This window comes from Oxyura jamaicensis, chromosome 3, assembly GCF_011077185.1.
Source record: "Oxyura jamaicensis isolate SHBP4307 breed ruddy duck chromosome 3, BPBGC_Ojam_1.0, whole genome shotgun sequence".
Taxonomy (NCBI): Eukaryota; Metazoa; Chordata; class Aves; order Anseriformes; family Anatidae; genus Oxyura; species Oxyura jamaicensis.
In genome coordinates, this window is record NC_048895.1 from 14,501,319 (window position 1) to 14,525,302 (window position 23,984).

General features: G+C 45.8%; 1 protein-coding gene across 1 annotated transcript in view; it reads left to right on the top strand.

Annotated features, from left to right (window-relative positions):
* The window catches only part of SHLD1 (shieldin complex subunit 1), a 64,988-nt gene that overhangs the window by 28,750 nt on the left and 12,254 nt on the right, over nt 1–23,984 (top strand). Inside the window, exons 5-6 of the mRNA XM_035321681.1 lie at nt 1,160–1,329; nt 18,151–18,294. Of these exons, the coding sequence (XP_035177572.1) occupies nt 1,160–1,329; nt 18,151–18,294 (314 nt within the window). The remainder of the gene's footprint in view (nt 1–1,159; nt 1,330–18,150; nt 18,295–23,984) is intronic.

Sequence of the window (23,984 nt, forward strand, 5' to 3'; positions counted from 1 at the left end):
TGTGTCCTTTGTTTTGTTTTTAATTTTCCACTGTGTTGTCTGTGGAAAGTTTCCATGAATGCACTGACCTTGCTTGTCCCTCCAACGCAGGGCAGCTGAGTTCCAGTATCACAGTCAACATCTTCACTCTGTTCATTAGCAGGTTGGTCAGCATTCTGCAAAGGTCAGAGGTGTGTCTTAGCTACAAGTTTCTTCAGGACAGAAGCACCTGAGGAATTAATTTATTTTATTTCTTAAACAAAAACCTCGTGGGGTTATTCACTTCATTTTTTCAATGCTCATCACTTCTAGGGGTTTCGTTCGCCCCTGTGACTGTAGCATTTATCACTGCTATAAAACCTCTGAGATAAAATTAAGAAAGCAGCATATTTTGTTATAAATGGGGAAATAAATGAGAGTCTATAGGGTCCTGATCCATTGCCTGTCCACTAGATCTGGTTTCTCTGCCCTATTCTTTATCAAGATAGCACAAGGATACAGCTGGTGGAGGTGGCAGCACAGAGACACAATCTGCTTTTTTTTTTTTTTTTTTTTTTTTGTATTACATATAAGTAGACAAAAGAGATGATGGATGGAAGGAACGTGGGCAAAATCTCCTGCAGTCTCTGTAAGAGCTGGCAACTAAATTCACATCTAATGAGAAACATTTTTGTTCTGTCCACAATTTTTTTTTTCCCTGGGAAAAGCATCATCTGTTACTTAAGTGAGGGAGAAGAACAAGATTTCAGCTCACATTTACCTCACTCAATCTCATTGTCATTCTCACTGCATGTGCTTCAGTGAAGCTCCTGCATGAAAGTCTTGCTGGCATGAGGCCTTGCATTAAGGCCTATGTCAGTTCCTATTTGGTGTTGCTACAAGTATAAGGCTGTAGTAAAGCTCTGCTGTGAATTGACTCAATGCTGTTCTAGAGGTAGAGCTTGACTCTGTACTTCTGGGAAGCCTCTAAGAAAGCCAGATATGTTGTGGGCTCCTAGTTATCCAGTGTCAGGCTGAGGGTTGTGCTTTTTTTTTTGATCTTGCTTTTTTCTTAAATTCAGTACCAGTACTCTAAAACAGCTTCTCTTAGCTCACAGATCAGTACTGAAATGCCAGATTGTCTTTTGCTCAGATTTTCATGCTCTAGAAACACTGCTCAGTCAACTCTGTGTCTCTGCAGCAGGACCATGGAAGGCAAAGAGACATCACCAAGCCACCACTCGGAGGAGAGCAGCGTGTCGGACCTACCCTCTGTTTGTGACCTAGCAGAGATCTTCCAGCCTCCACGCAGCACTGAGAGCAGTGAGGAGCCTTTTTGTTCTCCGGATACTTTTCCCTCTCCACTCACAGGTAACAGCTTCTGTCTTCTCACTTGGTCTTTCCTTATTCTGTGCATTATCTGTGCACGTCACTGGAGTGAGTAACAGTGGTCTGTTACAGGTTCATCTGCCTTGTCTTAAAACATGGTTTAACAGAACAACAGTCCGTTCTAGCTTGACTGATGCAAAGTACATTGTGGGTTGATGAGACATACGAGAGCAGTTCAGAGGATGCTCTCAGCTGCTAATGTTTTGGTGACTGTTTATTCATGTTTTGTGTGCTCTCAGAGGAAGCGGGTTACTTGAACAAGCCCACAGAGCAATCTTACAGGCATCAGTAGGAAATACTGCCTCAAACTGCTGTTATTCAACATCAGTTCTTCCCTTATGCTCTCCATGTGCTCACCACGTATCTTCCACTAGTGAGCTCAAGACATGGCCTTTGTAGCCTGTTGCTTGAATAATACCAGAGAGAATGTTTGCTAGTGCCAGGACACGAATGTGATGAGCTGCTTCAGTTCATCTCCTGGGAGGCAGCAGTTTCCTATTTGAATGGGGCTGATTTCTGCAGAAATAGCATTTTAGACCAGCCACTGCTCCAGCTTCTCAGAAGTAATGGCCTATATGAGAACAGCCGATGTCTGGCACATTCTGATTACTACATCCCTCAGCCTCACCAGTGTGAATATAAGGCAAGAAGTGTTAAATCAAAATGCAGTGGCCCAGTGACACCCCTCAGCGCAGCCAGTACGAGTATATGGCAGGGGTGTAGTAATTAATGTTGTGTGTGTGAATCTGATTGCAGATAATGTGAGAAGATGGTTTGTCAAGGCACATCTGCAGGCTGAACAGGTGTAACGTGGCTGATAATACTTCTGATTACGTGGTAGTTTTAAGTAGTGTAAAAGTAGAGTTTGGCACCTTGTCATCCTTGGGCACCAGATGGCTTGTTTTGGCTTTGCAGAATCAAGAATTCTGCTTGGAATTACATGCATGAGGGTGTTTTTTTTGTGTTTATTTATTTATTTTCACTGGGGTTACTGCTATTTAGCAAGCTAAATAGGACAGCAGGGGGATCTACCAAACTAGTCTAGCTCAGTCAGTGTTCACTACTTGCTTGTGCAGTTGTCTTCACCTCTAATTGTGGGACATGTAGAACCTGTGATAAAGTCTTCAAATACTCGATACCAATCCTTGCTTGGTTTTCCTATGCAGACCAGGAAGTCACGTGTCTTGGGCTACTATTGCAAATTTTTTACAGTGAAACCATGATCCATAATCAGAAGAAGAATAACGAGTCTGCTTTGAGGTTTATTTTTTTGTGAATAAGTGTGCTGACCACCACTACAAAGAACGTCCTGAGCGCTTGCTTCTTCCTCTCTCGTGAGGATGGGGAGGTTCCTGTAACGGTGGGACAGGTTGGAGGGCTTTTGTCTGTTCAGATTTCACAAGCCCTGTGCAACAGGTATGAAGAAGTTCTGGGAGCTATGAGACAGTTACCGCAACGTGTAGGGCAGCTTAATTGCTCAAACACCCTTTAGTGTGTCTTGGGGCGTCTGGACTTGATTGCTCTGATGAATGGGATGCACAGAAGAACGTTACGACCTCTCCTCAGTCCTAAGGCTGGGCTGGGGCGTAGCAGTGGTGACGTTTGTGGAAATGAAGCCATGCAGCATGCAGCCCAAATGATAACATTGGGCATGTTGTTGGCAGTGTGGAATATGTTGCTAAAGCTTGGTACCAAGGTATGCTGCAATGCCAGGCCTGTCATCCTTGCTGTCTCTAACACCCCCTGCTATTTCCAGGGATTTCAGATGTACTGAGGGGGGCAGAACGGGCTTACGAGCTTTCTCCTTCATTGCTTGTTTGGGAGACCCCTCACAGCTGGGAAAAAACAACAACACAATTTGTGGTAACTGTGGGATGCGCTCTGTAGAATGGTTCCTTACCTGGTGCTCCTGGTGGTGAAATAACCGAGTGTCACAGCAGACCCAGTTCGTGCTCTGAACATCCCCATTCCTTAATAACAGTGTAAACTGTTACACGTGCTTGCTGAAACTCTTTTTTGATGCCACCTCAGCTCACTAATCCATTGTGTTTGGTCAGCGTAGCAGAAAAAAAGCAGGAGTCTTTTGAAAACAAGCTGCCTTTGGCAGATTTTTTTTACAAGTAAATTCTGTCTAGGGAAAGGAAGCTCCTTTGCTTGTTTGTTTTTTCACATTGTGAACTGCTGCTGTGGCACAAAATAAATGGGGATCCCTTGTGGCTACAGCTTGCGCCCCTGTAAGCTGTGTGATCAGAAGACTGTTCTGGGGCTTGGACAGTCTGGGTAAGGGGTCCTCTCATCAGACTTGAGAGAGTATTTTAGGGGTGGGGATCTTCCTCTGATTCAAAAGCACTTCCAAAGGGCCACTAGGTCTCCGGGAATGTGACAGCTTCCTTAGCAAAGCAGCAGAGTGACAGCACAAGCTGTGTTATCTCATGTCTGTCACCAGCCGGACTGAGACTGACCAAAATGTTGTGCCATCTCAGCCCCGGGAGTCGGAAGTGAATACGGAGGTACGCCTATGGCCTGAGTCATTAGTAATAGATCTTAGTAGTCTGGAGAGTCTGCATCACTTGTGACAGCAGAAGGTGGTTCCCCTTAGTCAGGGAAACAGGGCCTCATGACAGCAGGCATCCCGAGGCAAGAACAGAGGAATCCTGTGGAAAAACTGCTGAATATCTAAGTTACAGATGGACGAATGGCTTTAGGATTAGTGTGGGGGGGAGGGCTGTGTTCTAACAGATCAGCATGCTTTTAGCTGACTGTTGTTGTGAGCTCAAGAGTTTATGTAGCTGAGAAAATGAAATTGGGTCGGTGAACTTTTGGTATGCTTCCTTTCTTCTTATACACCCCCTTATGCTGGAAAATAATTAAAAAAGAAATCCCATTCATTATTTATGGTATTTCTGTTCTGCATCACTCTGCCTGTGTGGCTGTTGGCCAGAGCTTGTGGTCTCGGGGAGGGATGAGCTTCCTCGCATGTCCTGTAGCTTCTCCTTCCGTCTTTTTCTTTGTGGTGAAAAGTTGTTAGAAAGATCTGTCCTTAGGAGAATGGGTGGGTAGAGGGGGTCACCCAGTGGAAGGGAAAGAAGGGTGGAGAATGTAGTGTCACAGGAACGAAGAAAATAGGGGAGGGATGACAGCAGAAGAGGAGGATGACAGTAGAAGAGGAAGGAGGGATGCTGAAGCAACTGGGGGAAACAGGGGGACAGAAATAATTCACTGTGTGTTAGGAGAGGCTCTCAATAATGGCTAGCTCTCAGAAAAATGCCAGGTCGGGGGACAGAGGCTTCCAACCTTTAGTTACCCTCTCCAAATTCACTACTTCTCTTCTTGCAGTTTGCTTCGTGTCTGAGCCCAGACATTGGTTATTTTCGATGTGCTCCTGCGAGCTCTCTAACACAGTAAGGATCCCAAACCGTCCCTGCTTCTTGCTCCTGCTCCATCCCTAGGGCTGGCACTGCTACTCAGGCAGCCCCACGAGGGGTCAGCGCAGGAAACTGGTCCGCGACTGGCAGCCACAAGAATATTTGTGGATGAGATGGGGGGAGCAGCTGCTCTTGCTGGCAGCAGCACAGGAATATGACAAGACGGAGCAGTCAGCAACGTGCCCTCTCTTTCATGTGGGGTTACAGCCTTTCCAGAGTGGTGGCTTCTGGAAAAAGTAACGTTAGGGCATTAATCCCTTGTGGGGAGCCGGGCTGTAGGTCCTTTTGGATTGATGTTGTTCCTAGGTTTACTTCAAACACAGGCTGTTCTTAACCGCTAGTGAGGGCATGGGGGAAACGGCGCGGGACCGAAGAGCTTTTCTCCGTGGCCTGGATCCGGAAAGGTTTGGGTGAAATGTGTGAGTCTGAGCCGCGGCGCTGCTGCTGCTATTGTGCTAAAATCCTGAGGAGAGTAGACCTGAGCATGATATTATCCCAGTTTAAAAAATAAAAGCAATCATGGTTTTGGGACTGTTTGGGTTGTTGTGTTTTTGGTTTTTTTTTAGTCAACCGAGCACGTGTTAATCAAAGCAGAGATTTCCCAACTAACACAGCTCTCAGCTCTGTAGGTAGTTGTGAGTTCTCCAAAGAAACGCTGCACATACCCACTGAATTTACATGCTTAGCTTTGCAGCGAGCTGTGGTGTCTTTTATTAGCAACCGAGGAGTCACATTAATGTCAGTGCATGTGTTCTGATGTGTCCTTAAATGCTCTCCGCTGTTTACCATGTCTACCTGCCTGTCAAGAGTTGCTTAATCTCTTTTGCAGAGCTCGGTTGTGTTTACTGAAGAAGCCTGGCATGGTTTGTGCTGTTTCTGTACGGGCATTGTGCACAGGTGCTGACGTAGAAGCTGAAAATGAAAGGAGCAGGCTGTACTTTTTCATGTCAGCAGCAACCTTTCAGGGCTGGCACTTGACGGGTGCTTGGAGATAGAGTTCAGCCCAGAACTCGGTGTATCCATTCATTGTTTGGTACAGAAATTATAGCTTGGCTGCTCGAGCTACCACTGTTACCACAAGTAGCAGAATTTCCAGAATGGTTTTTTGTCTGCCCTTGCTGAGGACAGCCGGAAGACTGAAGACCTTTATATAAGGTCTCATTGAAGAGGTCAGTGTTAGCTTTTTATATCCCAAACTTATGTGATGTTTTGAATCACTTTCAGAAGGAGCCGCAGCTGTGCTAAAAAAGGCTTTTTCTTGTAGTCCTGGCTGCTGTAGTCAGATACAGAAACTTCTGCCAGTTTCCTTTACCCATCGGATAGAAGCTGCCCCAAGAGTATCTCGCTTTTTGGCTTGATGTGAAGATGAAGCTGAGGGTACCGTACCAAAGGGGTTTGTGCTAGTGTGAAAAGTCATTCTGGACTGCAGGAGGATAATGTTCTCCCACTTGCAAATGCACTTCACTTGAACTGTGAGCCCAAACACCTTCAGAAATAAGGGTATTTTCTAGGTAGATGACCTGTGCAGAACTGCTTTGGACTGGCTGAAGATCGTGGCCCCTGTTTTAACGATTTTCATCGGTTATGCTTTGTTTCCTGCTGCCCTCTAGTGAGCAGTGTTACTCATTTATGGTGCTACCAACCTTCCGTGCTGGGAACTGATGGGCTGGTGACTTTTTTGATTTAGTTTTCACCTGGTGCAGATGTATGCCGTGTAGTGAGCTCAGTCCTGTGGTAGTTGCCTGCCACTGAGCAAATATGCTAACCAGTTCCCGAGGCAGATGTGCGAACACTTGTGAGGGGTGTTGGCTGCTCAGTTTAGTGCACGGTCCTTGGCATAATGTGGCTTATCCTACTAGTAAGTGAAATATTTGTTTTTGTCTGGGAATAGCCTTCCTATATCTGTCTATTACAATTACAGCCATACCAGGAATCTGTTATGAGAACGAAGAGTCATTAAGGCTTGGTGATTACACTATTTTTGGGTGCAGCTGTCATTTATTTGCCTTCCCAAAGGTTCTGTTTTTAGCAACTCACTATTTTATCCCTGGTACTGGTGTAAGCATCAACTTATTTGTCAAGGCAGCTGATTTGTTTAGCTTAGCAAAACAAAGAAGCACCCCTGTTCAGGCAAGAACATGTACTTGTTTATTGATTTCTAACCAAGTTCACTCTCAAATGTAATCAAAATATTAGATTTTTCTTAAAACTCCACTCTTTTCAATAGAAAACAGTGGTGAAATGTTGCAGATCCTAACCATTTTGTATAGACCTGGTGACCCAGTGGGGCAGATGCTCAGCTGATGTGAATTTACCCAGCTCTTCTGAAGTGGTGGCCAGGCCCACAGGTGTGGTAACTCTGCAGCTTCCGTGAGTTTGGCAGGGTTAACTCTGTGGCACGGTTGTGATGAATATTGAACGAAGCTGCAAAGTAGAATTCATGCTACGTGACATAAAAGGAATGCAGGGGAACTGCATGACACAAAATGAAGTGCTCAGCACCACTCTGAAGGTCTCTACGTCTTTTATAAATGAATTTTTCAGGCATGTTACATAAAGCATCCAGCCAAAAATAAATCCCTGGATGGGAAAAAGCTGGTGCTTTATTCTGCACTGGCTGGAGAAGAAAACGAATCCTATTTTAGGGAGAATTAAAGCACTATCCTTATAAGTAAGGGAAGAAAAAATGGGGCACGTGACTTGCCTTGTAGATTTCAGTGTGTCAGGGTACATCTATGTTCTGTGGAAATCAACTGGTTTTGCTAAACCATTAATATTTACTTAATTAATAACTAAATACTGTGAGTACCTGTGGAGGGTGATGGGGGTGCTGTTTTCTAATGCTGTATGTATGCATCTGCTTGTAGTACTGGATTTACAGCTTCAGACCTGGAGAAAATTTACTTTGACAGGTAAGGACTGATCCAGAGCTCTGTGCGTCTCCCAGCTGATGGCAGCTACTGCTGGTTCGGGTCTGCAGAGCACAGCCCTGCCAAGAGGCTGTGGTTGCTGTTTCTTGCCCCTGTGTGTCACCTGGGTGGCTGGTGAGCTCTGTGGGCGGGGGAGGTAGCTTGGAACTCCGGGTTATTTTCCAATTTTCAATGTGAAGTGCACATGTCAGGAAGATGCGGGGTTGTTGTGGTGCACTGCCTGATCTAGAGCCCCGATGCTGAGCTGCCAAACATGCTCATACGAAGCAAGGCTTAGGAACTGGATGCACATTGCTGCATCCCTTACATTACTAAAATACTTGTTAGTGATGCTTTTGTTTTCCTGTGGGCAGAAGCGTGGGGGGTTATTTTATTTTTTTCAGACACCATTCACTTTGTGGAAATTGCTCTTAAATGCTTCCAGCTCCTCGTTTGCTGAGCCACCTTGCCGAGAAGACGTGAGCTGTCCGTCTGATTGAACAGGCCTCACACAAGTGAGCTTTGCATTTATGCAGGTTGGTCAGTTCGAGTAGATGCACAATAGAACAGGCAGCATCTTGAAAGCCTAAAATGCTGGACGGGATAGTATGAGAGTGGTTACAGTGAGATTGCTTGAGTGGTGCCTTGTCTTCAGCAGCAGGCAGCAGTGCTGTTGGAAGAGCAGCGCAAGCAGAAGCGATCCTGTCCCTGCTTGCCAGGACTCCCGATTTAGGACCTGCAGATACCTCACTGTGTCAGCAGCTCCTTCATGGAATTTGTCTGACTTTCTGTGGATGCCACCTCACCATGTGGCAGTGCGCTGTGGGGGAACACTGGCTTTGTGTCGTTGACTCCCTTGGCCACCCTGAATCTCCCGAGTTCCCATAGGTTGAGAAACAGTGAACGATGGCTGCTGTCTCCTTGTCCAAACCATTTGTGGCCTTACAGACATCGTACGCTTCCTCTCTGTAGAATTATTTCCAGGTTAAAGAAGCCCAGTGTATTAGATTTTTATTTCACAGAAAAGCCATCCTGTGACTTCAGCTACCTTTGGTCTGTCCTTTCCTGCATCCTTTCCAGCTTTTCATTGATCTTCTAGGGACATGGGGCAAGAACTGTGCACAGTGCAATGTCTGCGGCATGGCTCAGAGCAGCCTATCCAGGTGCTGTAGTCCTTTTAGTTCTTTGTGCATTGTTTTGCTTGGTGTTTTTATTGCCTCCCTGCTTTGGTAGCTGCGGTAGGGGAAGGAAAGGTTTTCCTTGCAGGGCACTGAGCTGTGCCTAAGTACAGTGACCTGAAAAAGGTGCTCTCTTGAAAGGTCTCTTACTGGCTGGTCATGTAAGTTGCGGAGCTCTGCAGGTAGGTCAGAGTTGTCTTTCTGCTCTTTTTCCTGGTCTTTTCACTCACTGCAGTCCCCTCACATGCTTTGCTCTCTTTCCTTCCCTTGTACCATCCCTTGCCTTTGTGCTTTCACCCCCTTGGCTACTCAGTGCTAGCTCACGGTGTTTTTCCCCCGACATTCCTCCATCGTGTGCACATTGCCGTGAACCTGCTGTCAGCAGAACGCCACGGAAATATTTACTCTGCCAGCCTATAAGTAAAGAACAGAAATCCTAAATGCCATCCCCCTACCCTCTGCGTGCTGGGTCTTCGGCTCGATCCTAAGCCAAGTGTTATTGCTGGATATTTATTTTGGGAAACTTCATGGCTTTTATTGGCTTTGCTTCCAAAGCCCTGCTGGCACAGGTTTCCGTGAGATGTTTGCTCAGCACCTGCCTTGGATGTTTGCTGTGCTTGTAGTCCTTGTGTTTTCCGAGGTGCTTTTCTGGTTTGTCCTGGTTATCAGGCTCTAGGGTCCGGCTTAGGCTTTGAAATGGCAAAACGAAGACCTCAAGACAGTGTTTTAGTGATTTACAAAGGTCAGGCAGGCCTACGAGTCAGGTTCAGGAAATTAAATGTGATCCTGCTTCGGAAGCAAGCGCAGGGATTGACTGAACGTTGAGTGAGGAGTGCAACCTCTATCTATATAAAATGCCACAACAGCAAGTCATTACTGGTGTGCATGTCAGAAAGGAGGCTGCATGAGGGCTGTACCTGCTCTCAGGTTGCAGCAGAGCTAGTTCCATGATTATAACGTGTTTATAGGCTTTCTTAAAGCTCCATCTACTGGAGGAGAGTGACTGTGGATGCTTTCCGTTGCACTGACAGCAGCCTGGCTGTTAACTATGGATTAACTAATTCATAAAGAGGGCACTCAAGGCATATGTGAAGATATATATGTGTATATCTCTGTGTGTGACATATATTAGGTGTCACTAATCTCTAACCAGTTCTGTGGTGTGAGAGGGGACCTGGCTGACATGCTGCTGCTGCCAGCTGCACTGTCAGTGCCAGATAGAGAGGCACACAGAGCTGCGTCTGCAAACCTCGGGGACTGGGGGCTTTTCTTTTCATCTCGCCTTGCTCCGTGGCAGTGGTGTAATAGTCCCTGTGCGCCTTTTCTCCCTTGTCTTTATCTAAACTGTCATTGCAATCCTGGGCTTTTATTTCTCTCGTTACAGCAATCTGTGTTTGTCTGTTGCTGTGACCTAACCCAATTCCAGCTGCAGTAATTGCATTATGGCAATGGTTGCTCAGGTGGCTGCAAGGCAGTTTTGCACATACGTATGCCAATGCTGTTTCATCTTACCAGGCTGCTTAGTGAGCCTTGGCTCTTTAAATAAGGAATTAAATCCTGGACGTAAATGACAGAGAACAAGACTTCGTTCAGTTCTTTATGAATCATTTTCTACCCTCTGAAGTGCAAATGTGGACTCCTTTGAGATGGAAAATTGTAGGTCAGGAGCAGAAGCCATCTGTTTTTTTTTTTTTTTTCTTTTTTTACAGAAGAATGAGCAACTTTTAGGCTGTATAAAGCCTGGGTCTTTCAGCTGTCATTTGTAACCACCATGCTGCCATATTAAATATTGTGGGGACACCTTAAATGTTGTGGGGACACTTCCAAAAAAAAAGGAAGACCTGAAGGATTCTTATTGACAAAGATCCAGGCTGATACCAGGCTGGGATGGTAGCCGGATGCTCCTGGCTATTCAAAGCTCTAGAATACAGTGCAGACATGGCCAAAAAGCTCATCCTTGGTTTGGGTTCCTCCTTAATGGGTGCTTCCCTGTTCAGTAAATAGGTTTTTAGCTGAGTCTGGCCTGTCATGGCATGAACTTCTGGCTTGTCACAGGCAGGGAGGTGGGGCTGGAGATTCTTGTTTCTTCCGTGGCATCAGATTGACATCAGATTCCCTTGACTTTTATAAGATAAACGCCTTGCTTTGCCTCATCTGCTTGATTTTGCCCAGGGACTGTTTTTACCACCTGCTCCTCACTCAGGCGAGGAGCTTTGCACAGGCAAGGAGAAGCATTTCTTCATGTGGTTAGGATGGAAAGCCCGCTTGCAGAGAGCCTCGTCTGCATCCTAGCCTGACTCCATCCCTTCGGTAGTATTGTGGCTCTGTGCAGAGATGCTTAAGTATCAATAGAAAGGATTGGGGTGAAAAAAAATGTAGAATTCAGGAAAGGGAAACAGCAAATTCAGGTGTCCGTGAGGTTGAAGGAAAGGTGGATCCTATGGAAAAGGGGTTTTGTTGTTTAATCTGTCTCTGGGTTTAATTCATTTTTCTCATTATTTCAAAGCTGAGAAGCTCTAGGAACAATCCTGGTGTTACTGTTGGTCAGGAAGAGCATGGGAAGACTGATAGCAGTGGTGGAGGGAATGTTTTGCACAGTGATGGGTGCTGGCCAGCACTTCCTCTTCCCCTGTCACCTTGGGGGACACCACGTTAATTGCAGCACATTTCTTTGCTGCTGGGTTCTTCTGAGAGAAGCATCTTTTGCAGGAAACAACTTCGGTGGGACTCCAGTTTTCTTTAACAACTGGGGAGGAGTGGATACAAAGCAGTCCTGAGCCTGCAAGTCAGCGTGAGCCTGTGCTTTTTGTAGTGGAGTGCGACAACAGTGCAATGACAGCAGCCATGAAACATGCTGGACAAAGTTGCACGGGAGTGTGACTGTTCCTGTTTCTGTGACACTTCATGGGGTCTTTTCATCTTTATTAGTCTTTTTCTGTGGGACTCCTACGATGTTGGTTCCTTTCTTTTATAATAAAGCTGCTCTTTGCAGCTTGGCATTACACTCTTGTTGCAGTGCAGATACTACAGAAGTGACCGAAGACGTGTGTGCCTGCGTTGAGCAGCCAGCAAATGGCAAAGCACGAAGTGGCTGCGATAACCTCGTTATGTAAAGCCGGCATTACCATTCCCTGCTGTCTGCAGAGCGTACTTCGGTCTCTCAGCTTGTCAGCTGCATCACTCCGTGTGTGGGTGGCGAAGTTCTGCGAAAACGGCTTAAAATCCCAATTTAAATCATGAAGGATGTGTCTGGTTCTGACAGAACAGTCAGAAAGAGCAAGTTGCCTTGGAAAACAATGGGAAGCATCCCCAGCCAGCCAGCTTATTCCTCTCGTGTGCCTGGCACAGGTTAGTTTGGGCATTTGGGGGCGCAGTGCAGCTGCGTTGGCCTGAAATGCAGCTGTGCCCCCCGGTAAGGATGCTGCAGGGCTTCCAGTTGTCTCTGAGCTCCATGCATTGCACATTTGCTCAGATGCTTTGGGGCGATCACCTGTGACCCTGCTCTGAGCAGCATTTGTGGTTTAGAGGGAGATTTAATACTCTAGTCCTATGCTTAGATAACAAATGGGACTCTTCGAGTCTCTTTCAAAACCTGTTGTTTCCATTTTTGTTCCCTTAAGCTTGCTGCTTTGCTGGCAGTGCCTTTCATTTCTGATTTTTTCCAGTGCGTGCCTCCTTGGGGGACGTGTATCTTACCTGCCCTGCACCCGGCCTCGCTGCTCCCGCTGGAAAGCTTTGCCTTCTGCTGCACCCCGTGGAAAGGCAGCGGTTTGCATCGTGCCCCGTGTTGGAGCGTGTCTGTGCGTGAGTTCCTCCTCCTCTGCTGCTGCTTTTATGTGATCCGTCAGGATTACTGCTGAGACAGCAAACAGTCTCCTGGAGCCGCATAAATAAATACTCAGGGCTGTTCTTTTATGTCCAATTTACAGGGATAGCTTATGTAAGCAACATGTGCCAGAGCACCACGTGCTGAAATAGGGATGTCTCTTGAGCTTGTCTGAATGTCGGTGAGATAAGTTATGAGCCTGGGTGAAGTACCTGCGCGGCCTGAGCACTGAGCTTGTACAGTAATGAAGGCTGTCTCCTCGGTACTGTATTAGTAAGATTTTTACTTTGTTTTTTAATTACCCCCCCCCCCAGTCTGTTTCTAAAAGCAGGGAATTTTGCCTTGTGGTTTGTCAGTCACATATCCTGTTACGCAAAACACCTTGGAGGACCCCCCAGGGGTCTAAATTTTCTGTACGAATCTCAGCCTTTCTTAGGCATCTGTTAGGCAATCAACCATTTCTGCACAGCCTGACTTTCTCCTTTTCACTGGGAGGCTTTCACTGCACCCATCTCTATCATTCAGACCTTTTCTCAGGTGTATGGAGTGACTGGATGCTAGAAAAATGGGCTAGAGTTTTTTGGACCCAAAAGGCTGCGCACTGAAAATTGTTGTTGAAGTGCAGCAGGAGAAAACAAGATGGATCTGCCCTGATTGCCACGGTCTCGAATTGCTTCTGAATTGATTCCTTGACCTCAAAGCTTCTTTTAGATGCTGCTGTAAATTGGCAATAGAGAAACACATCTTGGGGAATCCTCTGGTGGTGGTGGCAGGGAGGAGGAGGAAAGAGGGAAGCTGTAAGCCTTGCTGTGCTCCCTGGGCTTGGTTTAGCCGCGAGGCCAGGCTGACTGCTGTGAGAGGAGGCAACTTGTTCCAACCCAGTGCTGCTGTGGGCAATTTGGAGCAAGAGCCAAGCAGGAGGCTGTCTGTGGGCAGGGATGCCTTTGTTTCCTGTGCGTGAGCAGAGCTTGCGGCGGATCCAGTGCCTGGAGCGCTGCAGGGGATGCTCTGTGACAAGGTAAGACATCGTGGTGCTGCCTGGACAGCCATGAGGAGCTGCTGACTTCTTACTCTCTGCAGTGATGTGACTTGGATTAATCCCAGGATTGTGGGGATCACTGCAGAGTTGTTTCCTGCTCTTTTCCTTGTAGTTATTTAGTCCCTGCCTTGGAATTCTTGTGCAGCTCGTAATGGCTCCTTGCATCTACTGCGGCTTGTGCCACGTGGATCAGGTCCAGATGAATACTCTAAAGCCTCACAGCTCAGGCACCTATCACAAAAATAAATGACATAAGTGGGCAGTCTGGCACTGGATTTAAACTAGTTCCGTGTGACTTAATCCAGGCTTTTTTTTTTTTTCCTGTTTCTCTGTTTTGCTTAACTGAGCTCATTGGTGTGCAGCTGACGAGACTGCAGCATAAAAGCACACAAAATAGTGACTCAGAACCCTTTAGGAGCAGACTGTGAGTATAAAATATAGCACACTTTCATCATCCACAATATATTTTTTTTTCAAACAAAACAGCGTAGCCCTGTGATTCAGCATCAGTGTGGGTTACAGGACATGAATTTTTATCCTGGAGCCCTCCTGCCTCCATTTCTTCCTTCATTTCGTAACATCCCCCTTCCTTGGTGTCACTTGCTGTGGGCTTTCACAGTAGCTAAGTCCCTTGGCTAGCTTACGCATGCACATGTATCCGTCTATAAAATCTCCTCCGCAGACAGATGGAAGGCTGTCAGGCTGAGCAGTGCTTCTGTGTTTACAGTGAGCCCCCACACTAAGGTTATATGTGAAGAGTAGCAGGCAGCTGGTTATTTATCGCCGTAATAAGCACTGGCAAGCAAACGACAATATTTTGTGCTATGTGCTGCGTGCTGTTCTTTTCTAGTTGAAGGACTAGTAGCTGTGCTCTGATGTTCACTGGGGGGTATAGAGGTAAGCGGAGGTTTCATTTTTCCGGGTTGACTGTTACGAAAACAGCATTCCCTGTGTTATACAGATCATCTTATTCCAAAAGCTAGTTGGGTTTGCCACGAAAGCAGGAGGTCCTAGCTTTGTACAACAGCCCGTTGCTACCTGATAGGAAAAGTTTTTTTGGTTTTAATTTGAAAAGACAAGACAAAAGGGACCAGAAAAGGGTAAATACAGGAAAACAGGTACACTCTAACATCTTGTAGATGAATCAAGGCTCTGGCAGTGTCCTAGTGATCCATTCTGTAAGTATAAATCTATCTCAAAGAATTATGCAAAACTTGTATGGAAGAAAAAAATAAGTCCAGAAAATAGTAACGATCCCGAGAAGTATCTGCATGTGCCAGAAGAGGAGGAAAATGAAGGACAGTAAACTCAATCTTCAGCACTTTCTTACCTAGCAGGTGATTAGATTACAAAACTCAGTGCTACGGGAAATCATTGAGGCTCAGAGCTTGTTAATGTTAAGAAAGGGGATTATCCACTGATTGGGATGATAAGAATGACCTAAGTCAAATAGTTCTTGCTGACACAAATATGGCTGAGATACTGAATGCCTAGCGTGGTGTTTCACAGTCTGTACTAATCACTGCCTGGCTGGAAGTGCCAAGTCCCACGCACGTGTCCCCATCACCACATCGCCCTGGTGCCACCCAGCACAGAGCACACGTGGAGGGGCCATCCTGGACTAGAAACACTTGTGATCTGATCTTGCCTGGCAAAAAAAAAAAAAAAAAAAAAAAAAAAAAAAACAAGGACGCAGCTTCTTCCTTGTCCCTTTAGAAAGGAGGAAGAAAGATTGTGGTTGTACAGATGGCAAAGCTGGTACCAGTGTTGGAATGGGTACAGCTCTTGCCTTCAGCAGTGCCATTACTTCCTGGGATAACCTGCCCAGAAGCAGGAGGGAAGCTGAAGTAAAGGGATTGCTGGAGTAGAGAAGCAGGCCATAATGCATTGACCCAGTGCCTAGCCCCAAGACTTCTTGTGCTGTCCATGGTATTAACTTGTTCTGAGTTTAACAATTAAAAAAAATGTTTTGCATAAAGACTGCAGATATATATGTCATCTGTGCTCCTGGTCATGGTGTGGCACAAGTGGGGTCCACTTCATGACATCTTGTCGTTTAGTTGTAATTTCTTGAAGAGGTGAGCTTTCTGCTCAAGTGCTGAGTTGAAGCAGAGCCTGATTTACACATCTGCCATCTGCAGTCCCTGCTGAATTTAGCGTTGCTCTACGTAGCTTTTCCTCCGGATGTGTGATGAGGTTATTCCCAGGTTAATTTTTCTCCTGATGCAGTTTTAATTAAAACGTAATGAAAGCAGCAGAAGACGCGAAATAAAATAGTTTGAGGAAAATCAAGTTCATGCTGCACCAGTGCTGTGTGGTAGGATGTTTGTTATTGGTGCTAATTATTATTTTATATGAGGCACTTGTCTAATAGCATGTGCGAGGGTGTGAATCATCTGCAGAGCCTGTGGCAGCATTCCAGAAGTGAAGTTGGCTCCAGTGGCTGAGTCACCAAGTTTGCGCCAGTGGGTTTCATTCCTGCATTAGGCTGAGTGTGAGGAAATATCAGTATTCTTCAGCCCAGCAGTCTGGGAATATAAAGGAACACGGTTTTGTACTGTTAAGAAATCCTATTTTGCTATTAGCTCTTAACAGTTCACTGTTGCTCTTCATTTTTTTTTTCCCTCTTACAAACGAGGAGTCATTCTTTTGCAGAGGATGAAAGCAAAAACGAGGCTGCAAGTTGGATCTCACATTCAGAATGTAAGCGTCGTGCTCTGTAATTAACAGCTGGGAAGTTCATACCCACACGGATGAGTTAAGCCATGTGGGGAAAGAGGGCGACCACGCGTTGTTGGCAAATGCGGTTCTTCACACAGAAAACAAAACGCTGGTTTTGCCTCTGCTCTTCCCACACACACAAAATACTCAGTTGCTTAAATTCTCGATGACTTCTCTCACGTTAACAATACCTGGCAATGAAACCTTTCTAGATGAACCTTCCTGACTGATCATGGATTAGTCAACTGCTTTCTTTCTGTCCACCATGCTGAAGAGTTGGTCATAGAAGGAGATGATAAAAAATCATATGGTATATAGGCAGTAGTCCACCTTTAATCCATCACATGGCTGGTTTTAATACTTTGTACTAGTAACCCTCTTCATTATGTTCTTAGTTTGCCAAAATTGTCCTCCCTGTAGCATCGAACCAACCCGCTGTGCTGTTCCTAGATGCCAATATCTGACTGCATTTGTGTTGCAGTGTCGCAGTCTGGGCTTTCTGGGGTCCTAGCAATGGCTTTCCCCTTCTTCATTGCGCGCGCGCACACAAAAAAGGCAAACCAGTCTGGCCATTTCTTATGAACAAGATGATTTTAGAAGGAAATCCTTCTGAAAGAATCTAGCAGGAGCCCTTGCTGCCAGTTTATCTTTTCTCAGCTGTGCACTAAAAACAGACTTTGCCTTTCCAAAGTGGTACCAAATGAACGTGGTGGTCAAACAGAGAGACAAATTCTCCTTGGAGCTGAGCCACGGAAAAGAACATAGTGTTACAGAGCTGAACTGCTTGTAACTAGGGGGAGATTAGGCCTCCTTATAAATACTGTAATTCCCTGAGCTTTAAGATTCTGTTCATCTCAATCCTTCTGTGGTCTTGGAGTAGATATTAGTAAGACCAGAGTGGTCCCAAGGCCATGGGGTGGGCAAACTTGAGAGAAGACAGGAAGCTTGCTTTGCTTCAGCAGCCTCTGTGAACAGATTTAGTCTGAATCCTTCGAGGTCCTTGAAACCCTGCCAGGCAATCGCTGGGCCCTCCCTCTCTTCACCTCTCAAACAGGCCTCCCTAGCTTTACTCAGCCAGCAAGATACTGGCTTGCTGCAGGAATCTGCTTCTCTCCCTTGACGATTGCATGAGGGTATGAGGCAGTAAGTGAGCTTCACTGCTGTTCTGAAAGCTGTTATATTTGATAATGTGTCTGGGGTTTTTCTTTTGTAAGATGCTGTTTCCTGATAACTTGAAAACAGGTTGGTTGTGCTCTTCTCGGAGGAGTAAACGTGTTCCTTTGGATTTTATTTCTCTTCTGGACACAATAGTGTCCCTGATTGCTCTTGCTTTGGAGTTGTACTCCCTGTATATTAGCTCCAGTATTGCTTCCACCTGTGGTGAAAGAGCAAGCACTGAAGCAGAAAGCAGAGCCCATCATCTTCAGGGGTACAGAGACCAGACAAGCACTTGAACTTTGGGTGAGCAGTGCAGGCTTGGACAGCTTGCCACGTGTGTTACCTGCCAGGCTTTCCCTCTGTGCCTTTCAGTAATTCTGTGAGAATAGACGTTACAGGGATTATTAAGTGTGTATGATTGGGATTATGATTACGTGAACACAGTATTCCAGATGCTCATCTGTCTAGAGCACTTTCCTTGGAGTCTGGTTGTTCTGGAGAAGTGTACCTGGAAGGGCATTTTGTGTTTACCTCTGGCGGGTTTCAGCAAGCTTTGGCTCTGGGAGTAAGGCTGCGACAGCACAAGGAACCAAAATGGGAAAGGAGAGGGCGTGCCAAGGAGCACCCTGTGGTTTCTGCTTCTCAAGGTTGGACTACGACTGTGGATCCGGGTGCTGCTCAGCCTTGCTGGGTATGTTGTTACCATTACTGTGTGCTATTACAGAAAATAACTAATTAGATAAGAGCTAAACTATTCATGGACCTTAAATGGTGTCTAGAACTATGGCTGATTGTCAATAGCTCAGAAAAACCTGACTACAGTTGTCTCTGCCTCTTCTTGCTGCTGTTAATAAATTAAAGAAGAGGTTAATATCCTCACTTCTGCATCTGCTACAGCATCATCTGTATGACTGTGTTGATTTAACTCCTTTGTCCCTTTCTATAATACTTCGCACAAAACTATCTTTGTTGTCCTCTGGGAGCGTTTGCAGGAACATCTCCGGTTTCACTAACGCTCCCGTGAATCATTCCCTGAAGCTCAGTGTAATCTTTGAAAAATATCGCTGCCCCAAGTGGGCATTGGTGCACGTTAAGGCAAAAAAAAAAAAACACAAAACCCTAAGACAAAGGAGATGCAATAAACCGTCTGTTGTACGTTAGCTGTACCCTGATGCAAAGAGCACTCTTGGGGCTGGGTGCCGTACGGCACGTGCACGCACAGGAGCGCGTGGAAGCGAGCACTGATGGCTTCATTTTGAACAGTGTCCTCATCTGGGGGTGCCTCCCAAAATCCTGTATCCCAGTACCCATTAGAGAAGATGTGGTGTGGATCACGTAGTCATTTGGTGGATGAGTTTGAATAAGTCAAACCTGTGGAGCTTTGCCTATCGATGCGCAGCTCCAGGTGGGGACGTGTGGGTACGGGTGCTTGGAGAAGAGCTGGAGCCTCGCCTGGGAGATGCCGAGGTGTCTCAGAAGCAGCTGGTGATGTATTTGGGAAAGGTGGTCGCACACAGCCACTGCTTTTGTTTGTCAAAACGGCAGAAAGCAAAGTGTTCTGCCTTGCCTTGAGCCTTGGGCTTTCCACTTCAGAAAGATGGTGAGGACAAAGAGGCTTGAAAAGTAGCTCAGGTCTTTGTGCCAGCTCTTTGACAGGTGCTGTAGCGATAAACTGCTGGCCTGAGACAGGGGGATGCAGATATCGAGAATAAACATGGACTTTTCGGGCCAAAAGCGTCTTTGGGAAAGCTTTCCTAAGCAAGATCCTCTGCTTTTATGAAGACTCTGCTTGTGATTCTGCTTGCTAAGGCTTTTTTTCTTTCATAGTCAAATTTTGGGTTGAGTATGGCAAGTCTCTTGGCTGGGGGGAGCAGTGTCAAAGCCAGACAACCCTGAGCCACTCCAGAGGTCCATCGTAAAACGGATGCTGGTGAGGGCTGGCAGGCTGCCTGCCACCCAGCCTTGCCCTGCGTGAAATGCAGCGCAAAGAGCGCGCCGAGAGGAGGAGGAACACCTTAGCACAGTCAAGGTCAGAGTGGTGGCAACACCAGGAGAAGAAAAGGCTCCGCCAGACAGCGTGAGCACGACAGCGAGCCAGCGTATTGGATTGCAGCCACCAGTTCCAGCTAAATAGCTCGTGGTGAGGCAGGTGATCCCAGGAGGGCGTTTGGGGTGCTGCTCTGGAGGCTCCAGTTTGCAGCCCCCACACCTTGAGCAGCTCCCTGACTTTGTGCTGGCCTCTGCCTCTCCTCACCTTCTCGGCTGCAGCCCTTCACCCTGAGGTCTGTTTTGTTAGTGCCGCTGATCCGCGCTGGTTGCACGATGACACTGCACTCTTCTCCTCCCCTGCTGCCCCAGAGCACGTGGAGAGTGGGATGCTGGTGCCGCAGCCTGCAGAGATCCTTGAGAAGCAGCGTTGGAAAAGTTGCTGTGCGGATGCTGGCGTCTTGCTAAACGCTTTTTCCAAGTCTGTGGGTTTACAGCAGCATATTGCTACCTGGATGCTCTGCTCTTTGGGTAACCTTGCAGGATGAAACAGCACAATAGCAGGGAGAGGGCATTTTATTAAAATACCTCTTCGCTTGTTTCCAGTTAAAATTAAAACCCCAAAACTTTAAAAATATTCTTTCATATTTGCTCAGTAATCTGCTCATCTGTTCCTTAATCTTTTTAATATTTTTTAAAAATGGTGAATGTGGTCTCTTTTTTTATTTTAAAGGAAATTAAATTGTTTTCAGCTTGGGAGCTTCCATTCAGCTTAGTCTGCAGCTTGTCCCTCTAGCATGAGAAGATCCTGATACGGGGCTGTAATTGAGTTTTGCATTCTGGCTGAGCAGAGTTCATCTCAAAACCTGAAATCTAGGCGAAAAAATAATTTGTGCAGATGGTCTTCATAAAACAAAGGCAGATTAAATCTGGAGCTGTCACAGAATCGCTCCTAGAGATGCATCTGCTGCAAAATAATTACCTCGTGAGCCCAGTAAGTTAATCAGCGTCTTTTGTTTGTGTCTGCAGCGAAAAAACAATTAAAAGCTCAACTCCTATTTTTTTAGGTAAACTTACAGGTTCTCTGACTGTAAAGGGTAATTAAATTTATTTTGATGTGTATCACGGCCCAAAGTGTTCCTGTTGGACAGCTAGCTGGCTGTAATATAATTTACCTGTAGCCAGGATGTAATTTCCTGTCAATCACCTTTTTTTCCTTGGGCTGTTTTTTTTGCTAAAGAGTACAAAATCCTTTTGTCTCCGTTCATGTAAATTACGTTTAAAAAGCTCGGGGCTCCTGTCGAAACACAAGAACTGCTGTTCTTTGCATGCGTTTCCGATTTTATTGAAATACACGTTCTGGGACAGGACGGAAAGTCCCGTAGTGGGAGGATAAATGCTGCTACCACCTTGTCTGCCATCTCTGAAGATCGGAGCTGGGAGTCTGACCTCTGGGGAGGCAAAAGGTGGGGTCAGGGTGATGTGGTGGGGCAGACGGTGTTCAGACCCTGCTGGGGACTGAAGTGCGTTGACCTGGGCAAGGCTTTTTGTTTGGGAGAAGAATTAAGTGATATTTAACTTCCCTTGTGTTTTCGTGTGGTTTGGCTATTCCCCTCCTTTCAACACCCTTCTGACTCCCCAGCGTGTTTTGCCAAGCCCATCGGTAGGGCTCCGCATCGCTCTGTGGTTTCCTTCAATAGCGTGAACTCTGCCCCCGGGAGCGAGGCTTTGAGATCGTTTCTGCAAGGTAGCAAACATCCTGACTTTCTCCCTGCTTCGTGCAAGCTGGGCTCCTCCAGAGCGGGCCTCTCCTTCGCTGTCTTCGCTCTGAGCCCAGGCGGCTCGGTTCTGCAGATCAGGAGCAGATTTAAACAACTCTTCCCGTGCCTCTTTTTCCCTGAGGTTTGGCAGGAGGAGAAGCCTTCTGGACTGAACGTTTGAGAAACAAACAAAACAAAGCACCAAGACCGACCTGTAAAACTCATTCGATAGTGCGTGGCTGCGATGTTGCAGTTGTGTTTAAAAAAGGAACAGGATCACACCCCGTGGCTAACCGTGTGCGCCTTGGTCAGGACAGCTGCACTCTGTTAGCTTTCTGTGCTCTGTTTGGGCTTCCAGGTTGGCATTTGGTCACAAGTGCTGCAGTCACTGAAACGTACCATTATTTATCTCCACTTCTGAGTTCCTTAATCTCTGAATTCTTTCAGGTCTGTGCAACAGCAGGCTGACTTCTTTTTTTATTGCAAAGAATAAGCATCAGTTTCTGCGACGGGGGGGCACTAAGGGCACAACAGAGCCTTTGTGCAGACAGACAGGTACTTGTTTTACTTTAATTCTCAGTGACCTTCATCATATCCTGATTCAATTGCTCACTCAAGGACTCCAGCCTTTGCCATGCCTTCAACACGTTAAATGTTGTTCCAGCTACAGGAAGCTTTAGATGTATCTGCTGGGGTCTTAAAAGCCACAATTAACCTCCAGCAGTGAATGTGAGCAAGAGGAACTGGGACCATGTGCGAGTGGAAAGTAGGTTTGTTTGTAGAGGGGAGGAAAAGGGTTCTAGTGCTGTGGTCTTACAGGTTTTAAAACTTTGGAGCCGAGGACCCTGTAGAAATCCATTTTATTTTCTGACAGTTGTTCCTTATTTAATTCTTTTAATGGGAAGTGCACCTGCTCACCTTGCTTGTACATTAATAATGTCCACATCCAAGTCATTTTTGGATATGAGCATCTTCTGGCATGCTTCATCCTTGTAGCTACGCCTTCTTTAAGGGGTGCAGATGTCCATACACACCATGGTAGGGCCCTCCTGCATGGGGGCACCAAGGCTATGGGGATGGCTTATGAGAAAATCACTCCACTGAGAAAATGAGTTTAAGGAAGCAGGTTGTCAAGGTAGTGGGGTGCAAATTTGTTACTTACATCCTTAGTCTCCTCAAGTTGTCCACACTTGCTCTAAAACAAACGCTAGGTAGCCTTTGAAGACCAATTTCAAAACTTGAGTTGAAAATGTTCACTGAAATCTTTTGTTTCAGAATTCCCTTTATTTATAAATAAAACAGATGTATTTACTACAATTACAGAACCCAATCTGTTTGAATTATGCTTTCTTTGGGGCATTTCAAACAAGATTCTTAAGCTGATCATAAATGTTGGCAGTAAAAATTCATCTGACCATATACAGATCAGTGATTTTCTTTCAGTTTCTATCTGGACTGCCGAATCCCACCCCACCAACAAATCTCAGGTAAGAACCACGACCCCTTAGCTTACATTAGAACACAACTGTCAGAAAGCAATTCCAGCCTAGATTAAAAAAAATAAATATTTTGAAAAAATGAATCTACCTTCCCTGTTAAGGATCTGATTTGTATCATACATACTCAATTTTATCATTAGATAGAAATGTCCCATTACTGAGGCATTCATTACTTTAAATATTTGCCTTTTAGGTGAAGTACTGCATTAATCTGTTGTACTGTTTGCATCAATATTTGCCAGGACCGACAAGAACTAGCTCCCAGAGAACTGAAAGTAACTAAATGCCATCCCAGTGGGGTTTAGTTAAATCTTCCCCTTCCGTTTCAGCGTAGGCTAGTTCCAAAACAGGCTTTCTTTAGGGATTAATTTTTGTATGGGCCAACAGTGTGGAACTGCTGAAATTCTCAGTAAGTAGAGCAATATTCACAGTCATGCTGACCTTCCCTGGCTCTTGAAAATGCAAGTCCAAAACCAAGGTACCTGAGGTACCTTCACTGATTGAGATCGTAGGGAGGAAAATAAAAAGGAAAAGAACTTTGAGCAAGACCATCATGCCGAAGGAATTTGTTCTTTCTAATCCCATCTCCATCGCTTGTCCAAGGACGATCTGTTTCGCGATTCCTGGTGCATCAAGCTGGTTGCATGCCCAGATCTCAGGGTTGTTCTTAGTCTGTGTGTTGTCTTTAGGAACATCATCTTTATGCATTTAACACCTGCACTGCAGGCCCTGGTTGCCTGGACTCAAAAACACTCTAGAGAGCTGCTTTTATGTGGTGATTGCCTGTTTGTTCAGCTTTACTCATGTTTATTTTCATCAATTCTATTTTTTTTTTTAATCTTTTCTCCCCTCTGATGCACTTTTGGAGGGAGGAATTGTTGCATGTGGAGACCCAACTCCTCGTTTAGATGACAGAAGAGCGGCAGGAATTACTGAATGCCCCGGTAATGTTGGTTTGTTTCACATTTGATATGACAAGACAGGCAATTTTGAGATTCTGATCGATACACCACACATTCTGAACTCCCTGGTGTTTCCCTTTATCTGGTTGTCTGTTTCTGCAGTCCTTTTAGCCCGTGTTCGGGGAAGAAATTCTAAGCAAACACGGTCATAATTCATGTCACTACTCTGAAAGT